This window comes from Neomonachus schauinslandi, chromosome 10 (assembly GCF_002201575.2).
Source record: "Neomonachus schauinslandi chromosome 10, ASM220157v2, whole genome shotgun sequence".
NCBI lineage: Eukaryota > Metazoa > Chordata > Mammalia > Carnivora > Phocidae > Neomonachus > Neomonachus schauinslandi.
The window spans coordinates 130,633,526-130,656,460 of record NC_058412.1 but is presented as its reverse complement, the minus strand read 5'-3'; the positions used below and the strand labels follow the sequence as shown (position 1 = coordinate 130,656,460).

Sequence of the window (22,935 nt, the reverse complement as noted above, 5' to 3'; positions counted from 1 at the left end):
GCTTTCACTAAATAAAAACTACAATGCAAATGACTGGGGGTTTTGTTTCTCCAGCCCCAGTGAAGTAGTATACTGTGTCTGTTCCGGAGTGTTAGCAACAACTTAAATAAAGCTCGTCAGAACCATGAGAGACTATGGACCCTGAGAAACAAACTAAGGGTTCTAGAGGTGAGGGGGGTGGGGGGTGGGTTAGCCTGGTGATGGGTATTAAAGAGGGCACGTTCTGCATGGAGCACTGGGTGTTACGCGCAAACAATGAATCATGGAACACTACATCAAAAACTAATGATGTGATGTATGGTGATTAACATAACATAATAAAATAAAATTAAAAAAAAAAAAAGCTCATCAGCCCAGTGAGCGAGGTGAAGATAAGGTCCCAATTCAGAGGGTGCACTGATTGTCACATGATGTCCTTTCTCCCGTGGCTTCACTATCGGCATCACCAGACTTCCTAACGGTTCCCTTAAATGTGCACATTAGCACTTTTTAGATTTAAATTCTAACCCCATGTGTATGGACTTGAGAGTTTACGAAAACAAAACAAAACTAAGCTAAACTATCCAAAGTCATAAAACATGGCTCGTGTAAGAGACAGTGATTTATTAATTTTATCTGTTCTTAATCACATAACAGGTAAAGTCAAAGAAACATCCCCTTTTCCCCTTTTGCTTCCCCATGCCCTGACCTAGATCTAGGGCGCCATTTGCCCCTCATTCTTCCTGCTGTAGCGAATGGAAGTGCCTTTCACAATTTTTAAACTCAAACACCATGTGTGGCTTTCCTCATCCCCAGGAGAATGAAGAGTTGGGTTAGCACCAGAGGGAAACCGCTGAACAAGCCTTGACGTTAATATACCCGAAACTGAAGTCCAATCATCCCCACACTGACCCTCTTACCCCACCCTGGAGTTCCTCTGCAGTTTGAGCTGCTCCTGGAGGATCCTGACTCCTCTCTCTCCCAACTCATGTCCAGCCAGTCAGTACATCCTTTTGGCTTTAGCTTCAAAAGATGTCAGTATCCAAACACTTAAGCCTACGTTCATTGTCACCAACATCCTTGTAGCCATTCTTGCCCTCACTGTGAGCACTACAACATCTTCCTAATTGGTTTTAGCCTGAGAGTCTAGTTAAAAAAAAAAGTGAGACCATGTCACGTCTTTGCTTACCACTTCCTATGTAGTAAAGAATTTAATCTTGTCCAAAAAATCTTGTCTAGCCTTGGCGTTGGCGATTACCTGGGAGATCATTTTTGTTTCCCTTATTCTGCCCCAGTCATGCCAGCCCAAGTGCCCACCAATGGATGAAATGCATAAAGAAAATGTGGCATATATATATGTGTGTGTGTATACACACACACACACACACACACTGTAATATTAGCCATAAAAAAGAAGTAGATCCTGCTACTTGTAACACCATAGATTATTATTAGCGCGGAAGGTCTCGGGGACTCTTTCTTTGAACCTTGCAGTGACCCACCTCTACCTGCCACCCCCAGTAGCACCCCAACTAAGACTAAAGCCAAATTCTTTACAGTGGTCTTCAAGCCCCACACAGCCTGACCCTGTTGCATCTCTACCTTTACATACATTGCTCCCCCCTCCCTTATTCTGCCCCAGTCATGCCAGCCCATTGGCTCTTCTTTGCACACTCCACATATACCCCCCACTTCGGCACCTTTTCCCCACCTCCTTCTTCTGGGTGGAATGCTCTCCCCCCGATTCTTCCTGGAGTTTTTGTCAGGCATCACTGACTTGGCAAAGCCAGTCCCACTCACCCTATTTAAAATTTCACTCCCTCCTGTGGCACTTTCCATTGAATGACTTTAGTTTTTGCTGTGGACTTAAACAATCTAACATCTCTTTTACTTTTTAAAATGTCTATTATTGTCTGTATCCCCTTTCCTCTACAGAATGAATTTCAAAAGGGCAGAACACTTGTATGTTTCATTCACTGCTACATCTACAGTGCTTGGAACCGCACTAGGCTCTTAGGGTGCACTCAGCAAACATTTGATGTAAGAAGGAAATGACTCATTTTTACTACACCCTTCTAGAATGTGAGGTACCATCACATATAAATTGGTCACATACACTAGTGGATCATCGCCTGCAGGAAGACGGCTGCACCATACAAATGGCCAACAGGTTCATGAAAATACATGCAGCATCACTAATCATCAGGGAAATCAAAACCACAATAGGATATCACCTCACACCTGTTAGAATGGCTAATATGAAAAACGAGAAGAGATAACAAGTATCAGAGAGCATGTGGAGAAAAGGAAATACTTGTGCACTGTTGGCAGGAATATAAATTGGTACAGCCACGTGGAAAACCGTACGGAGGCTGTTCAGAAAACTAAAAATAGAACTGCCATATGATCCAGCTATTCTACTCCTGGGTATATATTCAAAGAAAATGAAATCACCATCTCAAAGAAATATGTGCACCCCATGTTCACGGCAGCATTATTTACAATAGCCAAAACATGGAAACAGCCAAGTGCCCACCAATGGATGAACTGCATAAAGAAAATGTGGCATGTGTGTGTGTGTGTGTGTGTACACACACACTGTAATATTAGCCGTAAAAGAGAAGTAAATCCTGCTATTTGTAACACCATGGATAGACCTCGAGGGCATTATGCTAAGTGAAATAAGTCAGACAGAGAAAGAAAAATACCATATGATCTCACTTGTACGTGGAATATAAAAAAGCCAAACTCACAAAATCAGACAGTAGAATGGTGGTACCAAGGACTGGAGGGTGGGGAAAATGAGGAGATGAGCACAGGGCACAAACTTTCAGTTAGAAGGTTAAGTTCTGGGGATCTAAGGTACAGCACTGTGACTACAGTGAAAAATACTGTATTGTATACTTCAAAGTTGCCTAAGAGAGTAGAACTTAAATGTTCTCAACCACACACACAAAAATGATAATTATGTGGGGTAGTGAAGGTATTAACTAAACTCACTGTGGTAATCATTTTGCAATATACACACTGTACACTTTAAACTTAAACAATGTTATAAGTCAATGCTACCTCAAGAAAGCTAGAAAAATAAATAAATAAAATAAAAAATATACATAAAAATTTTTCTTAAAAATGATGGCCACAAGACAGGATGTACTGACGAGAGGTTTTCCCCAAAGGTCATGAGAAAGTCATCCTTTCCTTTAGGGATTTCACATGTTAAAATCACAACAAGGAGGTAGAAGGGACCTGGCTAAGCTTCTTATGTATGATGTGGCCTTGCCTTGTCTGTGTTCACACCCTCACACCTAGCACAGATCTCTTGAAGATGATTACTAAAAAGCTTACTCCATAGAGTAGAAAGGAGAGCTCTCTCTTCTCTTTCACACCTGCCTCCATTAAAGGAATATTTATAATACGGGTGCATTACCTTTATAATTAAAATTACTCTTGAGATAAATGCTAATGGGGAATCAAAGGCCACATAAATGGCACAACTGTAGTTGGCATTTTCTTGCAAAAGAAAAGAATCACACTTCTAAGCAAGCCCGCATGTGAGATCCAGGACGTGTTTATGCCAATTTCTCCGCTCAACATGGCAGGAAGAATGGAGTACTTTTTGTTTGTCAATTTGCTTCCGATCATTTAATAAGAATGGGTATATGTTTCCTAAAATATTCAGGAATGAGAGATTACTAAGTAGCTTAGAATCAAAAGGAGAAATAGAGAATATTCAACAATTTATGTTAGAAGAGTGGTCCTGTAAACTCATCAATTACAGGGGGAAACAAACAAAAAAAACCCAAAAAACTTTTCACATATTTGTGCACTCCCTTTAAGAAAAATAATTTGTACATACAATGTCGATTTTCACATATACTTGGCATACCTAAAAGTTTCTCTTAAAATGATGTCAAAAGCACAAAAGAGACTCTCTCTGGCTGGTAAAGAGAAGCACTCATGCGTGGTAATTATTCAGTACCTTCTGCCAAATGTCACCTGAGCTTCTTTCACTCCTGCAGGTGCTAAACCCAGGGTATTAATTTAAATCAGTCAAGAGGTAAGGCAGAGCCTGACACTGGAGCATGCTAACTCAGCAGCCAGCTATAAAATTAACAGGGGTACTTACTGGACACCTGCCACCTTTCTTTAAACAATCATATTTCAAGAATGGTTCCAAGGGAGATGTTAACACAGTTAGAACCTCATGTCAGTTGGATCTTCCCATAAAAAAAATCAGAGCCCCTGCCAGCCTGATGTGTTTCACTGAAGTTTCAGGGCTTCCAAGTGGAAACAAATAAAAGACCAGAAAAATCTCAAAGTAAGCAATATGCCTCTCAGCCCACCAGATAAACTAACAGTTCTTGGTCTACAGGGGCTAGGAGTGGCAATTAATCATGCAACTGCACTTTATTAAAAAGCTTACATTTCAACTCTGGATTTCTTCAAGGAAAAAAAAAAAAACAGAGATATGATCTGATTTGCTTCTATTGGGTGGAGAGGGGGAGAAACAACATCTAGAAGACTCTAATGACCTATGATCGTGATCCTGTTGTCCAGGAGAGACGAGCAATCCTGGCTCTATGCACCTGTACTTCTAAAAGAATAGGAGGTTCCAGGAACTAAGAAAATTCATACATTAGCACACATCCAAATGGTTTTAGGGTGCTCTGGTGATGTAAGAACACTTTCTCTTCCCTAGCTCCACAGAAGTTAGTGAAGAACTAGGCTCACCTAGTGGAATATGACATTTAGCCTTCCTAGATATCTGCAGGGTTTGGAAGTAAGAAGACCGGAGTGTGACTCCTGAATCCACCACTTACTAGTCTAATGTCTCTGGACCAGTCATCCAGGTTTCCAAGTTTCCTTTTAAGATGAGAATGATAATATTCCCTACTTTATATGAGCAGCGAATGACTTAAATGAGACTGTGCATGCAAAATGCTTAGTATAGTGACCTTCACGTAGTAACAGCTCCATAAATATCAGTGATTATTTTCAGTGGCTGGCATGCCTGCTGGAACAGAGTTTTCCAACTGGCTAATTAGACCAGATACCTATTTGTCATGGGAGGTGGTTCTGTGTAGTGTATGTTTAGCAGTATCTCTGGCCCCTCTACCCACTAGACGCCAATGGCATCCCTGTCCAATTGTGACAATTGAAAATGGCTCCAGACATTGCCAAATGTTCCCTGGGACAAACACATCCCTGGTTGAGAACCACTGTTCTGTATCTCTGCACCATTATGAGTGATACGACTAATTACAGTCCAATAGCTGCTTCGCCCTATTTGCTTTGAGCAATTATTAAATGTTGTATTGGACACATTCTGTTAGATTTTCTTTCGTTTTAAACCTTACATCCATCCGTCTTCGATTCCATCGGTACCCTCTTCCTGCTTTGGGAGAACCACCCCACTGTATTTGTACCCTGTGTGCTTTGTGTAAAGTCCCCAGTATAGTACTTGACCCTTAGTGAATGTGATGGTCAATATATGGTAGGAATTTCTCCCTCTTCTATTGGCTGACGGTGTGAGAATATCCCAAAGCTCTTGGAAGCCACTGTGCAGAGCCAGAGCAAAGCTCTCTTAGAAGAAACAGGACTGAGAGATGAAATCTACGGTCATTTAGACTCTGAATCAAGTCAAGCCTGATGCCATCTCTACCTCCTTGACCCTCAGTTATGTGAGCCAATGAATTTCTTTCCTGTTGTGTCGGTTTGGTTGATATGACTGTCTACTACATGCCAGGCATTATGGCAGGTTTTTGTGTAGGTCCTTCTTTAATATTCATGGCAATCTTCTGAGGTACATAGTGTATTGTACCCATTTTACAGGTGGCCAATGGAGCTTAGAGAGTTAGGTCATTCCCTCAAGGTCCAAAGCCAGTATGGGGTAGAGCTGCAATCTCATTTCATTTCCTCCACAATGCCCATCCAGTTTATTACACATGCCCCGGTGTCAGTCTTGGTGGGGTAGAGTGGGCCCACTGAGCAGAAATAATACTCAGTCTCAATTCTAAACAGAGGCTGAGAGTGAGCAGAACTTTGTCCAAAGTTTTTGGGGGAGATTCCTTGTGTTCTGGAGGGCAATATTGCAAAATCTTTGCAGATGCATGTTAGATGCATGAAAACTATTTGCCTAACTCCTCTTCATTTATTGACATGAGATAGGGAGAAAATTCTATTAGTTAAAATGAAACTGCTTTGTTTTGAACACATTCAAAAATAGCCAAGGAAAAAATTATCTTCACTAATAAAGCAAGGCAGATATGAAACCTTCATGCTTGGGGGAAAACAAATGATCTTATTATCCTGAGCATCTTGATGGTAACTATAAAAATTCATCTTTATTTGCGTTTCAGGCAAAATGTAAAGTAGTAATATTACCTTGTGTTTAACACTGTCTGTATCCTGCAAACTCAAGTCCTACTCCAAAAGTAATCATAATAAAATATCAAAGCACTACTAAGGGGAAGCTCAGCACCCTTTCAGATCATCTGCGTGCATCATCACTGCTGTTATCCACAACAATCCTGCAAGGAAGTTATGACTTGGATAAACTTACAAGGGAAGTTAAAACCTTTGTTCAAAGTCAACCGCTAATAAAGAACAGACATTAAAAACTAAGGCCTCTCTGACTCCTGAATCAGTGCTTCTTCCACCCCACCGTGCTGTCTGAGAAATGAACAAGATCTTAAGAGCACCATCCCGACACTTTCCCTTCTGAGGACTCACTCTCCAGTTAGCACCAGCCCCACAAACTTGACCACTGAATAAGAATGGGATTCAGAAGTAAAGTGTTCTAAGTCCCTACAATATTTGAGACACAACACTGTGGGGTGTGGGTTGGAGGTACTGTACTCATCTAACAGCTGGAGATCTTGGACAAAGTACCCTAAAGGTCAGACCATACAAAGTACAAAGTCATGGAACAAAATGCTTTCATTTTCCGAGTCAGCACCTTATGGCTTTTGGTCAAAGGAATATTTTTGAAATTTATGTCTCCAATATATCCATAATTTTCATCCATTTTTTTTTTACCTGAGCTCCTGCAGCATCTCCCCATATGTACATCTGCCACCTCTATTCCATTGTCCATACACACACACACACACACACACACACACCTGCTTAAAAATCTCTCTGGTTTCCTATCACACTTAGGAGAAATATCAGTCTTTAAAATAATCTCCTAAATCCTTAGCAGTCTACTAGACTAATATGAATAAATTAAACTTTTGCAAGATGTGAGTAACATTAAAACCTGAAAGATAATGTCAAAAAAAGTTTAATATTAGTCATGAGATACTAGAAAAGTTTACTAAGGTTTTAACTTTCAGAAATTATGATGGAAATTGGGCGCCTGGGTGGCTCAGTTGGTTAAGCGACTGCCTTCAGCTCAGGTCATGATCCTGGAGTCCCGGGATCGAGTCCCGCATCGGGCTCCCTGCTAGGCGGGGAGCCTGCTTCTCCCTCTGCCTCTGCCTCTCTCTCTCTCTCTCTCTGACTCTCATGAATAAATAAATAAAACATTTAAAAAAAAAAGAAATTATGATGGAAAGACATATTCTTCCTACTACTATTCCTATAAATCCAAGGAATAATTTAAAAATTTTAATGTTTGAATAAGGGCTACCCAAGATAGGCCCCAAATATCCTGATCAATGCAGAATTCTATTGTGCGTCGATACGAAACAGAAGTGGGAGATGATATGAGGCATATAATCAATAGAAAAGTCTACTTTTATCATAAAACATTTTTCATACATAGATTTCACTGGTAATGATTAATACATAAATAATTTCTGAGACCCAAACAGGGAAATATACCCACTTTCCCAAACAAATTCTGATCTTTCTACAGAGATGTTCCCATAAGGATAATAAACAAGTAATTCTGACAAAAAAACATTGCTCTGAAGATATATATTTTTTTAAGTTTTATTTTCTAACATGAGGACTTTTGCCGTCTCTGGGAGATTCACAGACTCATTTATAACATTTCAATTTCCAGGTACTTAAAAATAAAACAGAATGGGAAAGAGCTGTTTGGGAAAGAAAGCTTAAAAACTTTTGAGGATAGTTACAGGAGAATCAAATGGATCATATTTCTGAAAAGCAAAGCTTAAATAATTGGGCTTTACTTATCACAGAATGAGCACACTAAGTTGAGTAGAGCATTATTGTTACATATTCACACAAATTAGGGTCTTACATGTTTGGAACTCCTGTTTTTACTCTCCTTATATCAAGTATTGTATCCCTGTCGGGAAGAACCATCCACTTTTACAAACAAACAAAAGATTTTTCAAAGTCACAAGCTGACTGCTTTCAACTTTAATGTAAATGTCAGGCCATGTTACAGAAGGACTTGTATTTCTTAAAATTTAGTCATTTAAAATTCTAAAATACAAAATTAATCTGCGGTGTTTGGAAAAAAAGAGCCCAAATTCTGAGGGAGGAGGGTGGGTGAGGGGGAGAAAAGTGAGATCCTGATTAGATGAATCTCTTTGTAGCTAATGATCAACCCAAATATTATTGGCACCCTCTTCCCTTTCCAAAATTGACTTCTGAAAGGAAAAAGGGCAAGCCCTAGAAGGGCTTATTGGGTATTGATTGCAATAAGCCAGTTCTAGAATCAACCTCCTAGTGTTAGCGCTATTCATTACACCGTGGATGGAACTCAATCAATGGCACCTTCAGAAATGCATGGCCCCTCATACTGATAATCTACCATAGTAAGCCAACAAGGAAACATAAACAGAATAACAATATGGATGTTTTCCAAACCCAAGAAGCTGGCCTGTGTTCAGCATGACCCAGGAAATGTACATTTTCAGCCTTTTTACCTAATTCAACTTCAGTTTGTGGTACGGAATCAAACCGTGCAATGAAAATTCATGTCACATTCATGAAACATTAGAATCCCGCAGGGGAAATAAAGCCATATTGAATAGATGACTCCTTTATAATATGCCTAGCACTGTAGGGTCATAGCTCTCCACGGTTGCAGAAGCATGCTTCAGGGTGGATCTGATATGCAACCCTGGGGAAAGACAAAAAAGTAGAAGAACAGTCTTGAAACTCACCTCCCTGCCTCAAAAGTGAACCAAGCAGCATCTCGCCCATACCGCCGCAGGGCGCTTAGCGGCCAAGAGATGAGTTTGACTCTGGGATTCTGGACGTCCCAAAGACAGATGTGCTCATATGTAATCTGCAAGGCACATTCGCCATGTACATCTAAGTTAGGGGATGGCATCAAATACACATTGAATCTCTCTGGGAGAAAAACAAAAGGTTAGTCTAAAATCCCGGGAATAAAACATCAAAGACATTGTAGGAACAAAGAGGCATTTCAAAAATAATTCTAGCCCATATTCTAGGTTTAGGTTGAACATTCAGGAAGATAAACCTTTCTCATAAATTCATAGTCCCAGAAAATGATTTTTTAAATGAAGACCATGTTAAGCAACATAATAATGTCACAGTCTGGCTGTCAACATACACTAAACACTATTTACCTGAGCAAAGACCATTTTTAGAATTTTTGAATTTGCATAATAAAAAAAATTTGTATGCCAATAAAAGACTAAAGCAATGAAACCATTAAAAACAATTTTTTTCCTGCCAAGTACATATTAATTACACCCACATTTTTGTGTTCACAAAAGATGCAGGTGCAAAATAATTGTCACATGATTTAATGATATTAAAGTTATACTGATCAACTAATAATTTTCATAACTAAATGAATAAAACTACATCCCAAATTATTTAAATAAAACCCCACGCTAATACCATGCACTTAACTGACCACCAGTTTGGGAAAAATCCAATGGATGTATTTGAATTAGTTTTAACAAGAACTCTCTTTAGCCAATTACAAATACCCATTTGCTTATTTGGATGACTGTTAATATTTAACCAAGATTACTCTCAATAAATGACTTGGCTTATTACTGCAACCAAATTTTCATCCCCACAGACTCCATCATGGTATTTCTGTTATATTTCTAGAAAATTCATTAATTTAGGAAATTATGAGTCAAAACCTCTAAGCGAAACATGAGCAAAAATATTACTACACCAAACACATTTTCACCTATCCATCATTATGGTAGATCGCCCATTATCTGACAAAACAGTGTGGCACTGATCTTACCAGTGGTATTCTAAATTAATTATTTTATAATAAGGAAGTCATTAGAATTCTTGTTGATTTTAGCTGAGTTGAGTAAATGGGAGTGTCATGACTGCATGATTTCATGGATCTATTTTTCCATATTTTCTAAAGTTATTTCAAACTCCCAATAACTAATTATTTGCTACTTTCTAGCAACTGTTATTTTAAAAGTATATTCTAATGGAGTAAAATCTCTCCCAGGGTAGTTCTAGAATAAGTCAGAAAGACTGTCATCATTAAGTAAAAAGCAAGAGAGACCATTACCAATTCATTCACTTAAAAGTTCTTCTATAACTCTACTTCACTCAAGGATAACAACAGTAACAGTGGTAAGAGTGACTGCTTAAGTTACAATTACTTGAAGTCACGCAAATTAATACCGTAAAGTGCCTTCAAAGACATAGGTGAGCTTTGTAATAATCCTTCCTAGTTATGTACCAGGGATATTCTTATTCCTATTTGACAGAAGAGGAAACTGAGGCACAGTTGGCCCGGTAAAGGGAACATCTAGGCACAGCCCGTTCTTGGATTCATTTGCAGCATGATTGGGATATTGCTTCATAAATATAAATTTGTGAAAACCAGGTGCTGATATGAGCACTCTAGATTTTAAAAAAATCAAAATCTATCATATTTTCCTCTTTATGTCTGGCTTCATATGCATCTGTCCATGAGGCACCACAGGTGCATCCTCTTAGCCCGGAGCATCCTGATTCAGTGAACTACACAAGTTAGAGCCCAGGGCTTGGTTGTATGACCTTGGAAAATGGCTTGGCTTCTCTACAGCTCAGCTTCCCAGTCTACAAAGAGACTTTTTTTGAATTTGCCAAGCACTTGTAAGTCTCAGTCAATAACATTTCCATGGAGATGGGTTATGGCAGATACGGTGCACCCAAAATAGTCCCAGCCTGTAAAGGTGTCATGAAGACAGAGTTCCAAGTGAAAGCAAGGGCATTTTTTATTAACAATTGGAGTGTGCACCCATGGAAAGGGTCAGTACATTCCACCTCTGCCACGCTCATTATCAAGCCAGTGGACCAGTGGCCTTTTCTGGTGCATTCCATCCTCACAGATCAAGTCAATGGGCTACAAAAGAGCAGGACTCTGGGATCCAATCTGCCCTGTCACAAGGCTTGGTTACTTGGAAACGAAGAAATAATTCCTCACCTCCAGGCTCATACTGTAAACCAATACTGAGTTTTGCTGAAATGTTCATGGGTATTTTGGTCATTATTACCTAAAATGATTTAGTTCCATGTTGAGTGTTGAGCTCAAGGCGTTGGCTCAAGTGTTTAGTTAAAAAAAAAAAAAAAAAAAAAAGCACAGAATTAGGTAGGTTTAAACCTGAGAAAACAGTCATGAAGTTTGGATTCTATTAAAAACACTGGAAAGCTTTCAATGAAATACTTCTAATGAAAAACTTAAGACAAAAAAAAAAAAACAAAACACAACCCATTATGTGGTAAAATCAGTATATTATGAATACAGGTCCGGAGTGTATCCAACATAAGCTGTTGGAATTAGCACAAGAGGTGTAGCTCTTCTGAACGTCAGTCTCCTCATCTGTAAAAGGAGGGAAGGTATGGTGCCTGCTTCATGGAGCTGCCGGGAAAATTAAATGACCTAATGCACCTGCCACAGGAACTGGCACATCGCAGGTTTCCTCAGATTCCTAGCTGATGGTATTCATACAGATACATTCATATTTGTGCATTGAAAACACATTAAGAAAAGAAACACATTGAAATAGTAACATAGGATCTAGGTCAACTAAAAGGTTCTTTTTACTTCCTTATACATTTTTTGTAACTTCAAAAATGTCACATAATGAAGATGTCTTATGGTGGGACAAAAACAGTGTTCAAGAGAGCAAAGGAGAGAATTTTCTTTACATACCACTCTGTTCTCTCTCAACCCCAGTAGCCAATAAGTCAGGCTCTCCGAGGCTGATGTCATTGATCCGCGTGCCCACACACTCCATCTGGAGTACTTTGCACCATTCATCGGCCTCAAGATCTGTGGAAATGTCCAAAAGATTAACATGCATGCCCAGCGCCTGCTTAAAAGCTAAAAGCAAAAGCCCTCCCTGCCTTGGACGAACCTGATTCACAAGCAAAGGTCTTGGAGGTATCATCACTGAAATAAATCCCTATGGCATGTTTCTTGGTGCTCTTTGGCAACCGAGCTACGTTCTTCACGTTGTTGAGCTCTGTAACCTGAAAAATGAACAATTGCAAATCTGATCACACTCCCTGAACGAACACGCCCAGTCAACACCACCACACTAAGGGAAGGCACAGTAAGTGGAAGGCACACCACACATGAACACCACTTGACCGAAAAGTGCATTTTTGAAAGCTGCAAATTATTTCAGTGTTATCCTTAATACATAGCAAGGAATGCCAGTGAATTACCTTCCTTTTTATATTTTCTGAAGCATATTAGGTGGCATGAGCTCAAAACTTCACAGAGATAGAAAGCTCATTTGGTGTTTTTATCTCCCAGAAGATTCTCCCCAGTGAATAGTTCTCACAACTATATCCCCATCTCCGTGGAAAGCCTTTCAAATACTCTAACCCCTCAGGGTACTCCCAGTGAAGGTAACTTACACCCATCCACCCCGAGAAAGGAAGGAAATGGTGGCCCAATTCATAACTGTGTCATCTCACTCTTCAATAATCAGGAATGGAGTGTCAGAAGTCCCAAAAATGCCCCTCTACTCGGGGTTCAAGTCCTATATTCCAAGACAGACAGTGGCTTTGTCCCATGCTTCCCTACTCTCTGGCTTACTCCCAGCTTCTCAGTGGTTTACAGGGCCTCTGTTTTAGAGTCTGCATGGCATCACCTTTTTCTCCCCAATAGGGAAACCTTTCCCCATTAGACATGCTCTCTTTCCTTCCTCTAACCCACAGTCACTTGGTCCCTGTTATAAACTTTCATAATGTTAACACTTTTATAAACTACTCCCCTCCCGCTAAGGGTATTGGCTTACTGTATTTCCAAAATGGCTGTCCCTCCTTCAGTTACACCCAGATCCCCTGCTGCATTCAAGGGTTGTGATGACTGGCTGCGTGAGAGAAGGCACTGGTGGCCTCAGGGTATTTACGAGATAAATAATGCACATTAACAAATTTAACCTCCCCTTAGTATATCTCTTTTGTGTTATATAAAAGAATATATCTCCCATCAGTTTTTGCCTTTAGCACTATCTCTCATCTTATTCTAGATTTAAGGAATGCCTGGTTCAAGAAATAGGGGAGGAGAGAAGTCAATATCCTCCACATATACCCTAACCTGATTATTTCATTCCCCAACTTCTTAACCTCCATTGGCTCTCTTTATAGTATAAATGCAAATTTCTTGGCATAAAATATCTTAACAGTTGTTACTGACCAAATGTTTGTGGCTCCCCAAATGTATATGTTGAAATCCTACCCTTCAAGGTGATGGTATTAAGAGATGGGACTTTTGGAGGGTGATAGGTCTTGAGGGTGGAGCCCTACGGAACAGGATTAGTGTCCTTATAAAAGAGACCCCAGCACACTACCTCCTGCCTTCACCACGTGAGGACACAGCAAGAAGATGCCTCCTATGAACCAGAAAGCAAGTTCTCACCAGACACAAAATCTGCTGGTGCCTTGACCTTGGACTTCCCAGACTCTAGAACTATGAGAATTACATTTCTGTGGTTTAAAAGCTACCCAGTATACGGTATTTTTTTATGGCAGTCCAAGTGGACTAAGACATCAGTGTCCCCCCAAAGCTGGCTAAAGCACTACCTACCTTAGTAGGTAACTTTAGTAGCTTGACACCACCGACTTTATTCTCTAGCTACTCCAAATCCCTCAGAGTTTACCAGATGCAACTGTTGATTTTTTGAAGATTTTATTTATGTATTTATTTATTTTAGAGAGAAGGAGACTGCAAGCAGAGGAAGGGGCAGAGGGAGAAAAAGAATCTCAAGCAGACTCTGCGCTAAGCGCAGAGCCTGACATGAGGCTCAATCTCAAGACCCTGAGATTATGACCTGTGCTGAAATCAAGAGTCAGATGCTTAACTGACTGAGCCATCCAGGCACCCTGCAACTGTTTATTTTTTGTCTATGTATTTTTGTGCCAATATCCCAATCCAACTATTTATTGGTCTCTCCACTTCCATGTAACCTCATTAATTCACTGTAAACACAGCATCCAGAAGATATTTTCAAACATAAGTCTGATACCAGCATTTCTGTGCATAAAACAGAACACTGCAGTGACTTCTCATTGCACTTGGGACAAGCAGCCAAGCCCTTAGGATGACCATCAAGGCCCTCTGTAGTCTTCCTTAAGCTATCTTACCAGCCTCCTCTCTTACACCTTCCACATGAGTCATAAGTTCCAGCCACACTGGCTTTTGTTCAGGCCCCAGAAGGCACCATGATTCTCCTGGCACAGAGCCTTCCCTACACTCTCCTTACTTCGCTTACACCCACCTTATGGGTCTTAGTTCAAATCGCAGTTACCTGCAGAGCCCTACTGGACACCCCCTATCCCTCCATCTAATCAGAGTCTCCAGGCTCTATCTTCTAATGACATCTTTGCCCTCACGCCCTCTGATGGCCATATAGGCTATGGTTTAGTGCCTGTCTTGCCTCTAGAATGAAAATTCCCTAGGTTTTTGCTCACCACTGTGTCCCCTGAATCTAATACAGAGCCTGCCACATAGTGGGAACTCAATGAATATATGTGAATTGATGAACAGAAGACCAAACACACCCACAAATTTACTTGCACAGGGCCTCTCCAAGGTGAATGCCTCTTTCTCCAGGGAAATTTCACTTTTCCTGCAAGGCCCACTTCCTTGGGGATACTTGCCCTGACCTCCGTGTGAAGTACTCGTTGCCTTCTCTCTGTTCCCATGTATGCTGTATGAAGCTTTGTTCTATTATCTGTGATTATAATTAATCCATCGATCTCTCCAGCACCCAGCTAGACGTGAGTCACCTATCAATTACTGATGGACCGAATCAATGACAATCATCGGAGAGCCAACATTTATTGAGCCTGCTCCATATACCACATGCTGTGCTTAGACTAGTCTTACATAATGTGTCTCATTTGATCTTCATAAACACCCTGCAACACAGATATTACTATCAGTTATTTTCCAGCTGAAGTAGCTGTAGATGAGAAAGGTCAAAGTCATGCGCTCAAGGTCACAGCAAAAAAATGGCAGAACCAAGTTTTGAGTGAGGCAAACTGACCCCAATGCCTGTGCTCTTCACCCACCTGAAATACTAAGGACTGACTCTAAGTCCTTTCAGCCCATAGAATCTTCAGCCTGGAAAGTCATCACATATTTGAGGACTTCTTTGTTTTCGCTGGTGTAGAGGAGGGGCGGGGGATTGAGGGGGGCAGGTGAAGTAGGGCGTGAGTGCCCCAGGCTTTATTCTGACCCTCTACTGAGACATTATATAAAAGTAGTCCACCCTAACCTGAAGCACAGCAATGACTTTGAAATATGTCATTTCATTACACATCCATTAAAGGTAAAGAGGAAGGAATGTCACCTGAAAGCGTCAGAAAATGTAGGGTGAATTGCATGAGTCAGAACACAATTACCTATTTGGGAAATTGGTTTAGAGAATAAGCAACCCAACACCCCTGGCTCGGAGGAGGTGAGTGTTCACAGAGCAGGCAGGATTATGTTTGATGTGTCAAAAGGCTAGCAGGTTCTAACGCAGTTTCTGCCCCCAGTTCAGAACCACATCTCAATGAGCTCATGCTTGCCCACATCCCCACCCCCCACCACCCACATACACACTCCTTTCTTTCAAAAGAATTGCAATCTATGCTAATCCATAATAGAGCCTTCCTCAAAATACATGCTAGAGTGAAAATTATAAGAATATTTGCAGGTATATTTATAAGTCACTTTAAAACCTGTGTAAGGCAGATTTATTTCCACCATTGCTCCATTTTGTAAATGAGAAAACCAAAAGCAGAATATATTTTTTTAATATTCCTTTTTTTTTTTAAAGATTTTATTTACTTGTCAGAAAGAGAGAGAAGAGAGCACAAGGGGGAGCAGCAGACAGAGGGAGAAGCAGGCTCCCCACTGAGCAGGGAGCCCAATGCCAGACTTCATTCCAGGACCCTGGGATCAAGGCCCGCATTAGACTCCCTGCTCAGCAGGAAGCCTGTTTCTCCCTCTCCCACTCCTCCTGCTTGTGTTCCCTATCTTGCTGTGTCTCTCTCTGTCAAATAAATAAATTAATTAATTAATTAAATTTTTTTAAAAAGTGACTGCTTTGGATCCTCAATACGACCTCAAAGAAGATGAGCTTTCAGGACCACGGGCAGGCAATACCTTCAGGTCACCTTCAGTTTGAATTTCTTGTCTTTTCCTTAGGTCTCAGATCCGAAGTTATTTCCCACCAAGTTCAAAACTTTTTAAGAAAACTCCCTCCTGAGCCTCTGTAGTCAGAGATTTTATTTTTCTTTCACAGTGTAAGAGAAAAGATACACCCTAAACTCTACATGAATTATACCATCTTTGTATAGAGATTCACAAATAAAATGTAAAAATTTCTTCAAGGTGTTAACAGCATCAGGAGGGAGTGACTTAAACACAATTATAGGAGAGCCACATTTCCTCTTCAAGAATCTTCCTGGAATCCATTCACTCATCAAATTTTTTAAACTCATTGTTTATTCATATTTATTTATTTTTTGTTTATTCTTATTTAAAGGGAGGAAATAAGCAAAGAACCATTTTACCAGGCAGGGATAAGGAAGTGCTATGAGGACAAACAAAGGTGTGAAAAAGGATTTCAGGGGGCTCAGGAGATTCTGCTATTTTACATAAGGGGGTAAGGATGCCCTTTCAGAGAAGGGATCATTTGAGCAGAGACAAAAAGATCTGAAAAAGTGAATCATATGAATAGCTGGGCCCAGCCACTCCAGCCACAGGTAACAGAAAGTACAAAGCTTCTGAGAAAGGAATTTACTTGTTTCGCAAGGATGAAGTTTGCTTATAGGTTTGAACATTTGACCTCCTGCCCTTGACATGTGCACTTAAGGATAAGCCTTCTCTGTAGTCCCCCTTCTCCCTCAGGCATCTCCCTGCCCACATTCCCCATAAGGCTATGCAGCTCATGAAAAGTCAGGGGACCTAAGGAAATCAATATCTCTAAGCTTTTTCATTTTTTTCCCCCTTTAATCTGGCCAAAATTTGTTTTCCTGAACTCATTGAGGCATCTTCATGATGATGATCTCAAATTCTTTCTCAGGTAATTCATATACTTCCAATTCTTTAGGGTCATTTTCTAAAGATTTATTTTGTTACTTTGATTGAGCTATGTTTTCTGTTTCTTCATATTCCTTGAAAGTTTGTGTTGGGATCCACACATTTGAAAAAACAGCCAGTCTCTCAGACTTTGTGGACTAGTTTTGTATAGGGAAAGAACAAGTCTTGAGCTGAAGAATACAATAGCTGAACTGAAAATTCACTAGCAGGGTTCAGAACAGATTTGATCAAGCAGAAGAAAGAACCAGAAAACTTGAAGACAAGTCCTTTGAAATTATCCAGTCAGAGGAAAACAATGCATGAACAAAAGAATTGCATGTTTGAGATCAGAATGTTATCTCAGTACTTGGTTACCTGGAATTACTCCCTGCATATCTTAACAAAGCAAGGGCTTAATTCATTATTGGGATTTATGTATTACTTTGAGAGCCACACTCATTGTTAGAGTATCATAAGCTAAATCCATACAGTACACTTTATTAAGCCAAAATACAATTTAAAATATAAAATGTTAAAACACCATATTCAAAACAGAAATAGTTTTGTTAAACCACCATGGGAGATATAATTTATTCCCATTTCTATAAAAATAATGTTTATACAGGCATTCTTGCACACATACATATTCTTGTATGTATATGTAGTGAGGAGGACTAAGGGTCTGGGTAGGCTTCTATTGTCCCTTTGTTTAATTGCTTTTTACTATATGCATCCAGATTGGAAAAGAAGAAGTAAAATTATCTGTTTGCAGATGACATAATCCTGCATATAGAAAACCCTAAAGATCTCTCCCCCCACACACACCTGTTAGAACTAATATATGAATTCAGTAGAGTTGCCAGATACAAAATGACACAAAAATCAATTATGTTTCTATATACTGACAGTGAACAATCTCAAAAAGAAATATAAGAAAACAATCCCATTTACAATAACACTAAAAAGAATAAAATACTTATGAATAAATGTAACCAAGGAAGAAAAAAAATTTTTGCACTGAAAACTACAAAACAATGCTAAAAAAGTTAAATAAGCTACAAATAAATGAGAAGACATCCCTCGTTCATGCACTGAAAGACTTAATATTGTTAAAATGTCCACATTTGGGGTGCCTGGGTGGCTCAGTCAGTTAAGTGTCTGACTCTTGATTTCGGCTCAGGTCATGATCCCAGCATCGTGAGATCAAGCCCAGGATCAGGCTTCATGCTCAGCGAGAGTCTGCTTGATATTTTCTCTCTCCCTCTCCTTCTGCCCCTCTGAGCCCCCCCCCCACTCATGCACACTCTCTCTCTCTAAAATAAATAAATAAATCTTTAAAAAAACAAGTAAATAAAATAAGATAAAATTTCCATGCTACTTAAAGTTATCTACAAATTCAATGCGATCTCTTTCAAAATCCCAATGCACTATTTGCAGATATAAAAAGGCCATCGTAAAATTCATATAGAACCACAAAGGACCCTGAATACATAGTCTAATGGTCTTGAGGAAGAATGAAACCGAAGGCTTCACACTTCCTAAACTTCAAAACATATTACAAAGCTACAGTAATCAAAACAGGATGGTACTGGCACAAAGACGGACATACAGACAGATGGAATAAAATAGAGAGCTCAGAAATAAACTGTTGCATCTATGCCAAAAATACACAATGGGGAAAGGAGAGTTTCTTCAACCAATGGAGTTGGGAAACTGGATATCCACATGCGAAAGTATGCAGCTGGGCTCTCATCTTATGCAAAAATTGACTCAAAATTGATTAAAGGCTTAAATGTAGGTCTTAAAAGCATAAACTTCTAAAGAAAACATAGCAGAAAAAAGTTTCTTAACATTGGCTTTGGCAATGATTTATCAGATCTGGCACTGAAAGCACAGGCAATAACCCTGAAAAATTGACAAGTGGGACAAAACAAACAAAAAAACTTCCATGCAGCAAAGAAAACAATCAACGGACTGAAAAGCAACCTAAAGAATGGGTGAAAATATATGCAAACCATGTATCTGGTAAGGGCTTAATACCCAAAATATATATGGAACCCCTACAACTCAACAGCTAAAAAGCAACCCAATTAAAAAAATGAGCAAATGGGGCACCTGGGTGGCTCAGTTGGTTAAGCGACTGCCTTAGGCTCAGGTCATGATCCCAGGGTCCTGGGATCGAGTCCCACATCGGGCTCCCAGCTCGGCGGGGAGTCTGCTTCTCCCTCTGACCCTATCCCCTCTCATGCTGTTTCTCTCTCTCTCTCTCTCAAATAAATAAATAAATAAAATCTTTAAAAAAAAAATGAGCAAATGACTTGAATAGACATTTGTCCAAAGACCTAGAAACTGCCAACAGGTATATGAAAAGTTGTTAAACATCACTAATCTTCAGGGAAATGCAAATCAAAACACAATGAGGTATATCACTTCTCACATGTTAGAATGGCCATTATTTAAAGAAAAAAAATAAAAAGCAGAAGGGAAATTGAAAGTTTCGTGAATTGTTGGTGGAAATGTAAAACGGTGTAGCCACTATGGAAAACAGGATGGAGGTTCCTCAAAAAATTAAAAATAGAACTCTCACGTGATGAAGCAATCCCACTTCTGAGTATATTGTATATCCAAATATATAAAAACAGGATCTCAAAGAGGTATTTGCTCTCCCATGTTCATAGCAACATTATTCACAACAGCTAAGATATGGAAACAACCTAAATGTCCATGGATAAATAAGTAAAGAAATATGGTATATGCATACTATAGAATATTATTCAGGCTTAAAAAAAGAAGGAAATTTTACCATTTGTGACAACATGGATGAACCTGGAGGACATTATGCTATGTGAAATAAGCTGGTCATAGAGGGGCAAACACTGCATGATTCCACTTATACAAGGTATCCACAGTGGTGAAAATCAGAAGCAGATACCAGAGTGGTGGTTGCCAGGGGATGGGGAGAGGGGGAAGGCAGACGTAGCTGTTCAATGGGTACAGGGTTTCAATCACACAAGGTGAAAAAGTTATAGAAATCTGCTGTACAACAGTGGGCATGTAATTAACAATACTGTACTATATACTTAAAAAGTTACTAAGGGGGACTAGTAGCGGGAGGGGGAGAATGAAGCGGGGGAAATCGGAGGGGGAGACGAACCAGGAGAGACGATGGACTCTGAAAAACAAACAGGGTTCTAGAGGGGAGGGGGGTTGGGGGATGGGTTAGCCTGGTGAAGGGTATTAAAGAGGGCACGTTCTGCATGGAGCACTGGGTGTTATGCACAAACAATGAATCATGGAACACTTCATCTAAAACTAATGATGTAATGTATGGGGATTAACAGAAGAATAAAAAAAATGCTGAATTTACATAACAAAAAAAGTTACTAAAGGGGTAGATTTCATGCTATGCATTTTTTACCACATTAAAAAAAAAGATTTCTGTAGCAAAAAGTAGTTAGAACTTAACATTATTTTCTTTCCATTGTATTTCTTTTTAAATGTTAATTCCTGTTCATGGCAGTAGATACTGGTCTTCTACTGATGGTAGTAAGAAAATTTGCTCTTATGGTGAATTTACTTAAATAGAGAAGTGAGCTGATTTAAAGCAAACGATTAAGTAAATATGAGTAGAGGTGTTACTGTGACAACAAACATTAATGAATAAATAACAAATGACTGAAAATTAAGAAAAACACCATAAACCTACTACTACTGATCTAATACTAGTATTATGAAACTGAGTTTCATTTCATTTCATTTTCTACTGAATCAACAGTCCAGGTGAATCAACTGACCTAAAGGTCCTAGAGTCACCCAGAAGGACTCTCATTGGCTTGGTAGAGGCATGACAAAGATTGCGACAGAAACTTGGTAAAGGCTTGGTTCCCACTTGAGATCCCAAAGGTCACCCATCTGAATAGCATCATCTGTTTTCCTTTTGCCTTTTTTGCCCATTTCATTGAATGCATTTCCTGAGTGAGAAAGACAATAAAGTATTTCAAGCCTCATGATCAAAATCTGAAATATCTCTGAGAAATATGATTTAAAGGATGAAAGACCTATTCCAAAGAGAGGTCTAAAGTTAGGTGAGATATACTTTTTCATCTCTAACAGAACTGAGTTTTGATAGCAGAAAAGAAGTTGAATTTTGTGATTAAAAATGTTATATAGGGGTGCCTGGGTGGCTCAGTCATTAAGCGTCTGCCTTCGGCTCAGGTCATGGTTCCGGGATCCTGGGATCGAGCCCCGCATCGGGCTCTCTGCTCGGCGGGAAGCCTGCTTCTCCCTCTCCCACTCCCCCTGCCTGTGTTCCCTCTCTCGCTGTGTCTCTCTCTGTTAAATAAATAAATAAATAAATAAATAAATAAAGGTATATAAATAGACTTTAAATATTTTTACCTACTCTTTTATATACTTTCCATGCTAAAACAATAGCAGATCCCAAGTTAGACAATCGAAATAACTTCTGTTTATTTGGGGGGCTGCTACCAGTCTGGTTACCTTTTCAAATTAACCTGTGACCTCTCAGTTTCAACCTTGCTTTTCATTTACTAGGATGTATTTAAGCTTACTGACTCCAGAGATTTTTCTCTTGAAATGAAGCTAAAAAACATGTTGCTATCAAAGAAGACTGGAAATATCTGTATGGCTTACTGAAAATGTTGATATTAGGACCTTTGAAATGCTTGATTTTTCTCTAGAAATTGTTATGTTTACTTTCAAGAGCCCCACTTAGTGCCAGGCTTATCCTGGGGCCATTTCTTTCTGACAGAAATTATCATGGACTAATTAAAAATTCACAGAAGATAGTAGCTTCTTAAAAATTCTGCTGGTAAAAGATAATGAACACTAAATAGGAAGTTCTCTGATGCATAAAGTATGCTTCTAAGCATGGAGGTTGGAACAGATTAAGCAATGGTAAGACTTGGCAAAATGATTCTGTCTCTAGGATTTGGAGGAATTTAAAATAAGACCAAAGGTAAATTCTGCCCCTCATAGTAATCTTCATTTTCTACCATTTATTGAGTTATTTTTTCATAATCATCCATTCTCTCCCAAGCCTTCTGATTCTTTACTAATGAGTTTGGACTTAGCCATGCAACTGACTTTGGCCAACAGGACATGACCTGATAGGCCATGTCCAAGTAGATGCTTTAAATGCATGCATAATTAGGTCAGTTCTGCCCTCCTTGAGCTTCAACCTTCCACTATGAGAGTAATGTTCCCCACCTTCCTGGATCTCTGAATGTACAGACAGATGGATCTCAGCTGAGTGAAATTAATCCAGCTGTGCTCAGTCCACCCACAGCCAACCCAGACCCCTCATGTAACAAGGGCAGGAGACAAAAACGTGTCGCTATAGGCTACTAAAATTTTGGAACTGTTGCCACAGCAGAAGTTGGTTAATACACCCTCTGTTCGATTTTCTTTTGGCCAGGAATTTTCATAGAGATTTCCTCTCAAATCTCGCTGTACAATAATGTTGCTTTTTGTACAAAGCAGAA

The 22,935-nt window shown here is 39.5% G+C and overlaps 1 protein-coding gene across 1 annotated transcript in view; it reads right to left on the bottom strand.

Moving 5' to 3' along the window:
- The window catches only part of DOK5 (docking protein 5), a 152,286-nt gene that overhangs the window by 38,013 nt on the left and 91,338 nt on the right, over positions 1–22,935 (bottom strand). The window contains exons 3-5 of the mRNA XM_021677816.2: positions 12,264–12,378; positions 12,059–12,178; positions 9,069–9,258 (exon numbers count right to left, since the gene is read on the bottom strand). Of these exons, the coding sequence (XP_021533491.1) occupies positions 9,069–9,258; positions 12,059–12,178; positions 12,264–12,378 (425 nt within the window). The remainder of the gene's footprint in view (positions 1–9,068; positions 9,259–12,058; positions 12,179–12,263; positions 12,379–22,935) is intronic.